Source organism: Orycteropus afer, unplaced genomic scaffold, assembly GCF_000298275.1.
Source record: "Orycteropus afer afer isolate SDZICR_OR568_19922 unplaced genomic scaffold, OryAfe1.0 scaffold00037, whole genome shotgun sequence".
Classification (NCBI taxonomy): Eukaryota; Metazoa; Chordata; class Mammalia; order Tubulidentata; family Orycteropodidae; genus Orycteropus; species Orycteropus afer.
Genome location: NW_006921624.1, coordinates 16707100 through 16721214, shown reverse-complemented (window position 1 = coordinate 16721214; position 14115 = coordinate 16707100). Strand labels below are relative to the sequence as shown.

Below are 14115 nucleotides of genomic sequence, written 5' to 3'. Positions count from 1 at the left end.
CCTTTCCAAAGAAGTGATAAAATATTTAGACAGGAAAATGTGTCTGTTTGTTTGCAGGAGATGGGCCGGGAGTGGGGTATATCACTGAAGCAATGGTTCCAATGAGCTAGCAAGACGCCTTGATCTCCACTCAGCTCTAATTTCCAACCTGCTAGTCATTCCAGACTCACGGAGATGGAACCAATCTCTGCAATGGAGCAGTGTCCTCAAAATGCCTATTGTCTCTATATTTGTGACTCTCAAATTCCTTTAGGGGAAAGTCAGAACAGCTGCAACTGCTGGGATTCACAACAGGCATTAGCTAGCTATTCACAACTGATTTGATGAGCTATTTATCTTAAAATGACCAATCTACTAAATCAACCCGTACACTGTATTTGACTTATTGTTGGCAAAGGTTAACCAAACATAAACATTTTGCATTCAAATAAATAAATACACACACACACACACACACACACACAACCTCACTATCATGAAGTCAATTTGACTCACAGTGACCTCCACTGAGTTTCAAAGACTGTAAATCTTCATGGAAGCAGATGACCCCATCTTTCTTCCATGGAATAGCTGGTAGATTTGAACCACCAACCTTTTGGTTAGCAGCCAAATGCCTTAACCTCTATGCCACCAGAGCTCTTTAACTATATATTTCTTACCATGTGCCAGGTATTATGCTAGGAATCCAGTGGTGACTAACACAGACAGAAACCATGCAATTGTGTAATATTTCAACAATGAGTCCTTGTATATTTAAGATATGAAAGTCAACTTCCTACTTATGTCTTTTTCACTTAGTGCTAACTGAGTTCTGAAAGCCAAAAACCAAGCCAAAAACCAAACCCACTACCGTCGAGTCGATTCCAAGTCACAGTGGCCCTATAGGACAGAGTAGAACTGCCCCCATAGGGCTCCTAAGGGTGTGATCTTTATGCCAGCAAACTGCTACATCTTTCTCCCACAGAGCTGCTGGTAGGTTTGAAGAGGCTATCTTTTGGTTAGCAGCCAAGCACTTAAACACTGAGCCACCAGGGTTCCTTGTTCTGAAGGCAAGCAGGGGAAGTTCAATATGAATTGGAGAGTTACTCACTGACTGTTAGAATTACTAGTCTGATGAAGTAGGAACAAATGAAATAGTTGGGTGTGGTGGAAAAAGGGAGGCGGAAGCAGCAGCACGAAAAAGGGTCTGAGGCACGAAATAGCTTGTTATTTCAGCCCAACCGTAACTAGGCCCCGTTTTCAGCTCCAAGGGTGAAGGCAAAGGACAAATCACACAGAGCCTTACACGCCATGGTAAGGAACCTGAAGTTTATTCTATGAATGAAGAACTATTCAAGAATGTTAAGCAAGGAAGTAGCATGATCAGATTTGCACTGTACATAACTTATTCTGTTCTTTTCCTCCCTAGTATGAGTGGAACTATATAAAGCTGCCATTTTGTAGGTCAAAAACGACCAAATACAGGTGATCTCGTAAGGGTCAAACTGATTCTTAGAGTTTGAAGGGTATTTTTTTTAATGTTTATTTGTTAAATATCTATCCCCACAGCAGGACTATAGACTCTGGAGCCAGACTATCTGGATTTATATCCTGGCTATATAGTAGTTGGTAGCATAGTGGCTAAGGCACTTGACTGCTAACCAGAAGGCTGGCGGTTCAAACCCACCAGCCACTCCTCGGAAGGAAGGTTGGGCAATCCTACTTCCGTAGTGATACTGCCTCGGAAACCCAAGGAGGGGTCGCTATGAGTCAGGGCTGACTCGATGGCACATAACAACAACAACAACATATAGTAGTTGTGTGATGCTGGAAAATTTACGTAACTTTTCAATGCCATACCGTCCTTATTGCTAAAATGGAACACTGTCTCAGAATTATTAGGAAGATTAAATGAGTCAATATCAATCATGCTTGGATGCTCTTTGTTGTTGTTGTTGTTATGTGCCATTGAGTCGGACCCGACTCATAGCGACCCCTCCTTGGGTTTCCAAGGCAGTATCACTACGGAAATAGATTGCCCCATCTTCCTTCCAAGGAGTGGCTGGTGGGTTTGAACTTTTGAAATGCTCTTTAGTAAGCACTATTTAAACATTAAGCAGCTCTGGTGACATTGTGGGTAAAACATTTGGCTGCTAACCAGAAGGTCAGTGGTTCAAACCTACCAGCTGCTCTGTGGGAAGAAGATGAAGCAATCCACTCTGTAAAGATTTGATTTGATCCATTCTGAAAGATTGGATTTCTTTGAAATCTAATGGGGGTTGCTACGAGTCAGAATCGACTCAATGGCAGTGGCTTTTGTTTTTGGTTTTCTTTAAGTATTAGTTATTATCATCACTAAGAGTTATTTTTGCTGTCATCATCAGTGTCATCATGGTCCCAGTGCCTATGTTAAAGGTGAAGGATGGATAAAGTGAGTGACAGAGCTAGGAGTGGAAGTAGGGCCTTCTTTTCATTTGATCTTTCTGTGTCTGTAAACATTTTGAGCCCAGTTCAGTATTCAGGGATCTGGAAAGCATTACGTAGGAGAAATTATTTTCAAAAATGCAAAATTAGTGGAGTGGTATCTTGAAAATAACATAAGACTTATAGAAAAGGGTGCCGGGCCCCTTTTCAGGTTCTGCGAAATACTCTTCTTTCCCTAGGCCTCAATTTCCTCTTGCAGAATGAGGGGTTTAGAGCAGAAAATCTCCGAGATTCCTTCTGGCTCTAAAGAGGAATGATTTGCTTTTCAAAGGAATTGCTTCTACTGGGAGGATAAATACTCAGAATTCCAACTATTCCAAATGAAAGGTAGCATCCTGTCCTTGAAAAATACAACAGTGCTCATCTAGTCATCTTTCAGATCTCAGCTGAAAGGGGACTCTCGTAGGTTGGCCATCCCTGGGGTCTCTTCTTCATACCATGGACATTTATTGCACAGCACATTCTGGAGTTTTTAATTATATATTTATTTGTGTGGTTAGATTGCAAATTCCAAGAAGGTAGAGGCCACGTCTTTTTGCTCACCATTGGCTCCCTTGCTGAAGTCTATCTAGCATAGGGCTTGACATAGAGAGTGTTGTTGTTGTTATTATGTGCTGTCGAGTCAGATCTGACGCATAGCGACCTCTCCTTGTGTTGCCAAGGCATATCACTACGGAAGTAGATTGCCCAACCTTCCTTCCGAGGAGTGGCTGGTGGGTTTGAACCGCCAGCCTTCTGGTTAGCAGTCAAGTGACTTAGGCACTATGCTACCAGAGCTCCCTGACATAGAGAAGGGGCTCAATAACATTTGTTGACAAAATGGGTTTTAAAAAGCTTCCTGGTTTTCAGTTCTGGGTTATTTAGAGTTAATATTCTTTTCTGGGGAGATCTGGCTGACTTTTCAACAGAAAAGAGTCTGGTAATGAATCTTTCATGTCATGAAAAATGATGTTCATTTATTTATTCTCCTCTTAGCTCTTAGTAAGCTGGAGAAGTCTACAGTGAGAGACGCCAACTGCAACTACGCAGTCACAGTATACACGTTGGAGTCTCAATACAACTTTTCCTAATCCCTTGGAAACAAATATTGACAATAACATGAACATTTACCTCGATGGAACTCCATCTCATTTAAATGTGTAAGAAAGAATTAAGCTGAGATATACCAATTAAAAGATGGGACAGATAAACTAGTCCTTTTGCGCTTGGTGTTCTTGGCTGGAACCAACATCAAGTGGTCCCCCTACCCCTCCAAGGATGCTCATACCACAGGTCCTTCCAACCTTGCACATTCTATGGACTTCTCTGCCTTTCACAATGGAGTGTACTTCTGGTAGCAGCCACAGTTACTTGGGCAAGTGGGGGAGTGGACTTGTGAACCTCCCATTCTTATCCCCTGAGATGCCACAATGACCGTGGAGCAGTGGGGGCTGCAGCACCACGTGGCTGACGCTGCCCGGCAGCCACGTAGCAGGGGCTTATTGGCAGGGAGCAGCCCAGTCTAGGACCACACAGAAACCAGATATGCTGACGACAGCATGGAGCGAGGAAAATGAGAGCTTCTGCCTGTGTTTGGTGGGCTAGGACGCAGGACGGAAGGAGGAGGTGCGGGAGAGCGCCAAGCTGGGCTGTTGATGAGAGTGTGGGAAGATTCAAGAGGAGGAGAAAACAAGGAGAGGCATTCTGCCAGCTCAAAGGCAGTTGGGTTGAATCTGCCCCCACCCTCACCCCTTTTTCTGCTTAAGTGAGAAAGCCTGCTGGTGGGTGGGAGCGGAGCCAAAAAAGGAGTGATTCTGCAGGGTGAGTGTGGATGGTCAGACCCAGGAAAGGATGTGTCTGCCGGCTGGGCTCAGAGCCGGGTGGGGGAAGGGAGGTGAGGGGCAAGAGGAATAAACAGAGTGAAAGAATAATACCAGAGGAAATGTCCCGCAAGGAAACGGAGGGGAAAGAGGAGAAAAGAAAGAGAGGCAGAAAGCATGACAGGTAGACGGCAGAGAAGCAAGTTCCTGGCTGCGGAGCAGGCTCATCTACCAACTGTCAGTTTAGTCAAATAACATTCACAAGAAACAAACACGGAAAGGCCACATGGTAAACCTGTTGTTGTTGTTGTTATGTGCCGTCGAGTCGGCCCCGACTCATAGCGACCCCTCCTTGGGTTTCCGAGGCAGTATCACTACGGAAGTAGGATTGCCCAACCTTCCTTCCGAGGAGTGGCTGGTGGGTTTGAACCGCCAGCCGTCTGGTTAGCAGGCAAGTGTCTTAGCCACTATGCTACCAGAGCTCCCATGGTAAACCTACTGCTTCTAAATTTTCCTGGTAGGTGTTAATTTCCATGGGAATGCATTTTCCCAAAACAGCGAATCACCCAAGGGCTGCAAACTATGAAGAACATGTTGCTTTGTAGGTAAAAATGGAACAAATGAGCGAGTAAAATGCTACCACACACAGAAAAGCCACATTCTACTTCTAAATATCAGGTATGTCCTAAATTATCACAGAGAACATAAGAATTCTAAATTGCTCTTCTTGCCTTTTAATCAAATATAAAAATATAAATGTCCCTTCTCAAAACATGATGATACTTTTAGAACTTTTCTTTGCCCCTCTGTGGCGACTGTTAAGAGCCAAAAGACCATCAAATGAATGTCGTTGCACTTTCTGTGGTAAACTCATAAACTGCATGTGGCCTGGATGCGGGGAACCCACTGGCTTTAATTTCTCACAGACTGGGGCATATTTTGGCTTAAGGGAGAGCAGTGGAGGTTCTGAGGTGGAATTCTCACCTCCCACGCAAGAGCCCTGGGCGAGATTCCCGGCTAACGCATCTGCCTCACAGACAGCCACTGCCCATCTGTCGGGGAGGTTTGGGTGCTACTATGATGCTGAGTAGGTGCCCTGGAGCTTACAGACTAAGACGGGCTAAGAAGAGGGGCCTAGTGAAAACCAGCCAACGGAAGCCACATAGACGACTACCTCCGATCCTCAGTGATCACAGGGTGATGCAGGATCAGGCGTGCTTTGTGCTGTTAGGCATAAGGTCACCATGAGTTGGCCTGACTCGTGGCAGCTAACAACAATGATGCCAAGAGGGCAGATTGGGCTCATCGATTCGACTGATTAAATAAAAGCTCTCTATTTCCCCCTTCAGCTCTGAACATAGCCTTCAAGAAGCCTGACAAGCTTCCCTTCCTCCTCCTGGACCATAGCCACCACCATGTAAATAAACCCATCTGATGCCGAGGGAGGATGAGAAGGCCTACAGAGGACAGTCCAGTTATCAAAGACAACGCCATTTGAGACCAGATTACAAGCAGCTGAACCCAAAACTGAAGCCAATGAGGTCAGCAGAGCAGCCGACCCAACACACAGCTGACTGCAAACGCGCAGGTCAGCACGGTTCAGACCAAAGGAGATGCTGAGCTGACCCATGGACTCGAGCACCAACAAATACTTACCGTTCTGAGCCACTGAGTTTGGGGGTCATTTATTACACAGCCAGAGATAACTGATACAGTTACACACAAACTGGAAACTCACCTGTACATTCGTATTGTAGTCCTTTCCCATAATAACCCTTTTCACAGATGCACTCAAATTGACCTGTGTGCGTCCCACATTTGCAGCTTGCCATCCGATCACAGCAGTCCTTGCCAGCTTCACAAAGATGTGAGCAGTGGGACATGTCCTCTTGAATAAAGCTCCCAGTAGGCAGATCTGCCAATCACATGTGACAGAGGGCAATGAAAAATGAATTAGTGGTCAAATGTTACATTCTCTAGTCTCTAAAGTGTAGGCGCAGGCTGCAGAAAATATCTTTTCATATCCATCTAATTCCCAACTGCTCCCCATCCCCACCCGAATATTAATGTGTATGATTTGCACTAGCACAGTCTGGGAATTCATTTCAGCCAGTTAAATCATCTCAGTCCGGGACCTCATCCTAAGTTCTCAAGGCCATGCAGGGTCAGGCAGAAATGAAATACTTTAGCAAGGAATCTCCAGATGTAGCGGGAAGTAACGCAGTCGGTTCCCCAGGTCACTCCCCTGGCTGGCCTACAAGCCAGCACTGTCCCATTGCCTCACCATGTGGTCAGGCAGCACTGCGAGACTTCTAAAATCCTTGTTCAAATGAGGAATAAAACCACAACCCTGATTGCTGCGTAAGAGTGCTGACCATGAGCCGCTAGCTTAAGAATAGATATTACTATCTCCACAGGGATTTGATTTCAGACGTAAATAACGGCACCAGATAAATTCAACGACAGAATCAGGATCCAGTTTATCTCTTAATTTTAAATTTTATCATATGTTATGAAAATAGAGACCATTCTGAGCACAGGAGGTAAGCTAAGAAATGACTTAACAAGTCAGGATAAGGCTCAGTATAGCTGACCCAAAAATGAATGGCCCAGAATCGGGCAAATAATGTTGAAAGGAGATCTGGTAGCCTGACTGCTAACCAAAAGGCTGGCGTTTCAAACCCACCAGCCACTCCTTGGAAGGAAGGTTGGGCAATCTACTTCCGTAGTGACATCGCCTCGGAAACCCAAGGAGGGGTCGCTATGAGTCGGATCTGACTCGACGGCACGTAACAACAGCAACAACAACAATTCTGTTGAAGGAGTTCAAAATCAGTTTAATTCTAGTGCTGGTTCTATGGTGCTTGGCCCAGACTTATGGATGGGCCTGTAGTAGGAACACATGTGGATGAGTTTCAGCGAGGCATACAGGTTACAACTGAATACTTGGGAAGGAGATTGGTGGTGGTCACAATTATGAAACATTTGTCCACGGTATTATGGCTCTGAACAACAGAAAGGAAAGACTGCAGCTGCTAGGGAAAGAGACCTGCACCTCCAGGCACCCTATTACAGCTCCTTCCAGTACAGTATGGTGGAGGTAAAAGGCCTGCAACTTGGGTACCTGGCACTTCCTTAGCTCTGAGGCATTGGGCCACAGGTTGACTTGGCAATAAGCAGCTTATAAAGCAATAAAAAACCTAGCCAGGACTAGTGTGCTGGCATTCAGATCTGGGAGAGAAATAAACGGATGAGTTACATATGGGGAAGGCTATGACTCTAGAACCTATGTTGACTGAGAACGGCCAGATGCATGGACAATCTTGAGACTGAGAATGGATCTGTCCAAATTGAAAGTAGCCTCAAAAAACAAAGAGGCAGAGGAGGCTCGTTCCCTGCAAACTGCTCGTGTCTTTCCAGTAAAGACAGTCTCCCCTTACCAAGGCTAGAAATTTAGCCAAGTATTACACATTCTAGATTTTAATTTACTGTAATAAAAGTGGTTCCTTCCAAAACTTTTTTGAGTTATAGTAACCAAAACCTTTTCTTTTAAGGCTCTGACCCACCCAGGTTCTGGGTCAACTCTCTTCAAAGCAAGAGACCCCAATACTACAATACAGAGAAATGACAGGACTGGAAATTAGTTCTCTATAACACATAATCACCTCCATAACTTCATGTTGTTGTTGTTATGTGCCACCGAGTCAGCCCCGACTCATAGCGACCTCTCCTTGGGTTTCCGAGGCAGTATCACTACAGAAGTAGGATTGCCCAACCTTCCTTCCAAGGAGTAGCTGGTGGGTTTGAACCTCCAGCCTTCTGGTTAGCAGTCAAGTGCCTTAGGCACTATGCTACCAGAGCTCCTTCATAACTTCATAAGCCCATCTAATAACACCCATAATCCCCAAATACAACCACCTTCTTTTCCCACTTCACTGAATTTCTGTGATGTGCTAGAAACAATATATGGTGCAGTATAAATAGTACTTTATTTTGTCCTGGTACATATTATAGGAACCCTGGTGGCAAAGTGGTTAAGTGCTCAGCTGTTAACCTCAAAATCAGCTGTTCTAATCCTCCTGCCACTCTGTGGGAGAAAGATGGGCAAGTCTGCTTCCACAAAGATGTATAGTGTTGGGGACCGTGGAGCAATTCTGCTCTATAATACAGGGTCACTTGGAGTCAGAATCAACTCAACAGCAGTGACTTTGGTTTTTTGGTACATATTATACTGTCCTTTTGAAAAGCAGAGGAAATGGAAGCTTGGTGATGTTGGATAAATTGCCAAAAGAAATAATAGTAGTGGATCGTAATTGAGGGCTTAGTAAAACAAACCCTCAGTTACTGGTCTAATCACTTTACACATATTAACTCATTTAGTTATTGCAACAATACTATAAAGTAGGTACTATTTTTATTCCCTATGATATTAACATAAAGGCTAAGATATCCAAAAGTTAAAGCATGTTTCCAAAGCAGGGCCTTGAACCGGTGTGAGCTGGTTTAGTCATAGCTGGCAAAGTAAAACTTGAACAGACACAAATTTTTAAAATTTGGGGGATCTGGGTTAAAGCCCTGGAATGGGAGACTTGGAAGAGGCAGAGTGAGCCCTGGTGCATGCCACTTGATTACTGCCAGGACTGTGGAGAGTGATACCCATTTAAAGGAGCATGGCTGGCCACCATCTTTGAGCCAGGCACCGACTGGTGTTTTCTACTCCGCTAGTCAAGAGATTTGGTTGCTATGCAGTGTGCATGTTCTCCTTGTTTTCTAAGAGGGAGGTTAAGCTTCCAGCAGGGCTTCAGCCTATACTTCTTTCCAGTTAGCATACAGTTTACTCACATTTTAAAAATCTGAGTCTGTCTGGTGTCACTCTTTCAGCCAAGACTGAAGTGGGCTGAACCAATTTGAAGGCCTGGTCCAAAGTCACTTAGCGAAAAGGTGACAGAACTGAGATTCAATCTTTAAGTCCTAACTATTAAAAACTAAGGAGCTCTGGTGGCATAGTGCCTAAGGCACTTGACTGGTAACCAGAAGGCTGATGGTTCAAATCCACCAGCCACGCCTCAGAAGGAAGGTTGAGCAATCTACTTCCGTAGTGATACCGCCTCGGAAACCCAAGGAGGGGTTGCTTTGAGTCAGATCCAACTCGATGGCAGTGACATTAAAAACTAGACTTCATTAAGTTGCAGGCCTAGAACTGAAATGTAAAATTGCATTACTCCCCAAATCCATTTTCTTGCTGCTTCTAAGCTCTGCCTTAAATCCCTGCCCACTCCAGTAAGGTCCTAACCTCCACTAACTTTGCTAGCATGAGCCTTCAGAGAGGTCGATCTTTTTTGTTGTGTCCACAGCTGCTGCCTGAGATCTGGCTCTATACGCTTCTCTTGGAACTACAATAAGCCTGACCTGCTTGTTATAAACATCACCAATTGTTTGGAGCCCCGTGCTGCCACACTTTACCATCCAATTGGATCTTGCACATGGATACATGCAAGGATCAAGTCATTTGGATCAAGTCAAGGATCAAGTCAAGTAATCTGCCATCTCACTTTAGTCTGAGGCTAAATCTCCCCAGTGTGCTTTCTTCTCCTGGCTCACCAGGAAACATATCCATATTATGTAAGGTGGTTTATCTAACTTAAGACACACAACTAAACGTTCTTGCGAAGAACTCTAACAAATGGATTTGCTGATCTTCTTCCCTTTGGGGACTACGGCTCTTAAGCTTATACATAAACAAATTAATCTTCAGATGATCAGGTCTACAAGCATGTGTCAAGTACTTATTGTTCCTAGCTCTTCACGTGTTCTGGAAACATTCTGGTGAGATTCACTATGCATGTCTCTGGATGTTTACTTCATCTGTCCAGATAGCTATAAATGAGATCTAGGTCAAGGGTTCCCACACTGTGTGTGGCCTCAAAACACACCTAAACTCATTCCATTGATTCCAATAGTTCAAGGTGGGAGCATATGGATATTTTAATGAAATACATCACAGCTGTTGAAAACAACAACAACAATAATACTTTTGTTGCAAGGTCAGAATGTCATCTCTACTTAGGAAATTCAGCTCATCTCATTATTCACAAAGGGTACGAGGGCATCATGCTCAGTGAAGACCTTCTGAGGGTTTGGTATTACTCTCCAGTGGGTTTCAGGCAGGAAGAGGAAAGAGAACTCCATTTCAAGGTACACTAACACTACATTCCATTACCTTCATGCAGTGCCCGGCGAGCTAAAGCCTCAAATTCTGCAAAACTGTGGAGCAGGTAGCAGTGCTCCTCCTTTGGGGTGGAAGCCATGTCGTTCAGTTCTCGAATGTTTCCTTGCCATATGCCGAAAGTGAAGATCTCCACTCCAAAATCCCGCAGTGAGGCTGCAATTGGCCTAGGATCTCCCCCATTGGAATAGCCATCAGTAATGAGGAATATAACTTTCGTTGCATTTTCTCTAGAATGGCGAAGAATTTGCTGTAATGAAACAGGAAAAGCGAGAGTTTTTATTGCATTACCCACTAGATGCTTCTCCTGTTATGTTAGCTAATATTTGTCGAGACCATTAGCTTTTCACAGGAGTGGGGAATGGGATGGGAACACTGAGAAGTGAGGGTAAGCAGAAATAGGCACTGACTAGAGTCTACAATGGTCTTCTCATGTTTAAGCCCTTGAGTTACTCAACAGAAACACAATAAATGTCAAGGGCTCCCTATTATTATCTTAGTGCTACGCAATTTAGTAATTAAGGGCAATAAATGTTTGTGGTATAAATTCTGGTATTTATATCACTTATTGGTAAACTGTTCTTCATTGATTGTCAGACTTCCCAAATATGAACAAAATATAAGGTCTATGTATCTTCTTCTAAGTAGTAAATTCACACTACACCCACATTTAGAATATTCAGAATTATATTATGTAGGTATATAAATACACACATATATATATTCTGAGGAGTCCCTTGTGGTACAAATGGTTAATGCACTTGGCTGCTAACCAAAAGGCTGAAAGTTCCAGTCCACCCAAAAGTCCTTTGAAAGAAAGGTCTGATGGTCTACTTCTAAAAACTCAGCCATCGAAACCTGATAGACCATAAATCTACCAACACACAAGGATCACCATGAGCTGAAGTTGACTCAACAGCAACTGGTTACAGATTCCAAACACATAATATATATACGTATAACTTGTAGAAATATATCCCTGTATGATTATTCCCTAAAAGCTTTGGGATTTAATTTAACAGTGAATTGATGGCTGACCAGCTTACAATGTTTGTTTTCCCAATGCTCATCCAAAATTATGAAACTAATTCAACACTTCATCCATTTTGACCACCCAGTATTAGCATGAAATCAGCTGCTTTTGGTGGTATCCTATGACAGCATGGAAAAATAGTGATTCATTAAATCTGACACTTGGGCTTTATTATTTTAGGACAAGTGATTATGGCTTACTATATTATGCCTTATTCCTTCTTCATAACACAAGAAAAAGAGTGAAACCTTGTGAAAAACCTTTCTATTTATTGCCACTGATGTTTTGTAGCATGAAGCTGTAAAGGCACAAGAAATACAATAGGGGATTTGACATGGTAATTCAATCTGATGTCGATGATTTTCATTAAAAAACCAGTAGGAAAGGTAAGTAAGTGCCAACATATATTTTCTAGCAAATTCTTAGAAGCAATTCAATTTGATTAAGCAATAATTCTAGAAACACTCCACGATTTTCAGAAGGCAGACAGGAAGCATGACAATTGGACCTTATGTTTTTTAAAGTTAAAAGAGATATTATGATAAAAAGCAACTGCCTCAATTCACACTAGAGAGTAGAATCAGTTATAAGATTCTCTCATAATTTGTGGAAGGCATTCTTTATTAGAAAGGAATCAGTGGATATTGATTATAATCCAGTAATTCTCTACCTAAATTTTGTTTTTTAGTGTTTATATCTGTAAGCTGGGAGCTCTGGTATCACAGTGGCTAAGGCACTTGACTGCTGACCAGAAGGCTGGCGGTTCAAACCCACCAGCCAGTCCTCGGAAGGAAGGTTGGGCAATCTACTTCCATAGTGATACTGCCTCGGAAACCCAAGGAGGGGTCGCTATGAGTCGGGTCCGACTTGACAGCACATAACAACAACAACAAAAAATCTGTAAGCTAAAGCTGTTAAATATGACTTTAAAGAAAGTTAATTAAATGTAATACTAACCTTGAAGGACTCCTGGTGGTGTAACAGTTAAGTGCTTGGCTACCAACTGAAAGGTTGGCAATTCAAACTCACCCAGCAGCTGCCTGGGAGAAAGACTTGGCAATCTCTTCCCATAAAGATTACAGACAAGAAAACCCTTTGGGGAAGTTCTACTCTGTCACACAGGGTCACTATGAGATAAAAATCAACTAGGGGGCACCTAACAATAACAAATTAAATGACAAGCAACTCAGGAAGCGCCTCTGACACCAGAGCTTTGAAAAAAGGTATTCAAACCATTCACTCCATCCCTTCTCCGAAACCTAGTGAAATAATCAAAGGGAAATAAATAGTGCAGCTGGGACATGTTGGACATAGACGCAGAGGGCAGGTAGGTAGGAGGGGCAGGATGACCTGTGAGGTGTTAGCAGACACATTCCCCAAATACATACACTACGGTGCCCAATCAACAGTCTCAACACTCTTGGTTCTTACAAGGTTAAAAGCTGCACTCTTGATGAATGACAGGCAGAACTGAGAATACATGGTAAGTATGGGATTTTTCTCCACTGCACATGAGGCAAGAACCTCTAAGGAGAAGAACAAGGAGAGAGTCAGAGGAGAGGAGATTTTAGATGTTGCTGTGAGGCTCTGCTCTCTGCACCAAACTCCCAAAGCTCAGCTCAGCCTTCAGAAGGGATGAAGGACCCCGCTTGAAGTATAGGGGTCCAGGGCTCCTCTTTCCATTTGGAAATATAAAATTGTAGCAAGTCCCACAGATGTTTTCTTGGACACATGGTATAGGACAAAAGGGATAACTCTATGGGGTTTTAAGGGAGAGAAAATTAGGAGTCTTGAGATTTTTGTATTCCTGGAGAGGATTAGGAGACAGAGAGTTGATGGCTTGAAAGAGTCTTGCAATATTAAAGGTCTGGTAGTGGAAGAAACCATGGACCTTGTGACCCAAAAGCCAGATGTCATTCTTAGGTGATTCTGACATAGGAAGTCGTGGAAGCCCCAGGAGATGTCTACATGAAGGGCAACAGCAGCTGATGTGTAGACATGCTGATGACCAAAGCTTACGATGAGATAACTGTGCATCTCAGAAGATAGTAGTGCTGGATAGATCAGCGCTCAGGGGCGGCCATTCCCTCCCTTGCTGCAGCTTTGCATGAACCACAGAGCTCAGACTCAACTACAGAGAGGACAGAGGAAGGGAAGAGGAAAACTTCCAGAGCGTGACTGAATTTTCAAAAGGGAAGTGCCTCAGGAATTTCTAGTTTTGAAGTTGCTTGACGGCATCTAGATGGAGTTTTCTGTCATCAGGTGGATTGGGGCCACAAAATAGAAATTGAATTTAGTATAAAGAAAATGAAAAAATCATTATTTTTAAAAAAAATCTCAATTGGCTGATACTAAAATATTTTATCTTTTACAGACACAGTTTATCATAAGAGAAAATAAGAAAGCTAATAGCTTCTAAGACCATCAACAGCATGCTAAAGGGAACCAGAGGCCAGCCTGACGAGGCTACTTCTGGCCAAATAAGGGGCAATTGAGTAATAACAAAAGCAGTAACTGGAATGGATTAAAATGCATCATATATTATATACGCATGCATATACATGCATATATATATATAATATATATATATATAT

General features: G+C 43.1%; 1 protein-coding gene across 1 annotated transcript in view; it reads right to left on the bottom strand.

Annotated features, from left to right (window-relative positions):
- The window catches only part of SVEP1 (sushi, von Willebrand factor type A, EGF and pentraxin domain containing 1), a 239190-nt gene that overhangs the window by 192353 nt on the left and 32722 nt on the right, over window positions 1-14115 (bottom strand). Inside the window, exons 2-3 of the mRNA XM_007936774.1 lie at window positions 10483-10738; window positions 6001-6177 (exon numbers count right to left, since the gene is read on the bottom strand). Coding sequence (XP_007934965.1) covers window positions 6001-6177; window positions 10483-10738 — 433 coding nt within the window. The remainder of the gene's footprint in view (window positions 1-6000; window positions 6178-10482; window positions 10739-14115) is intronic.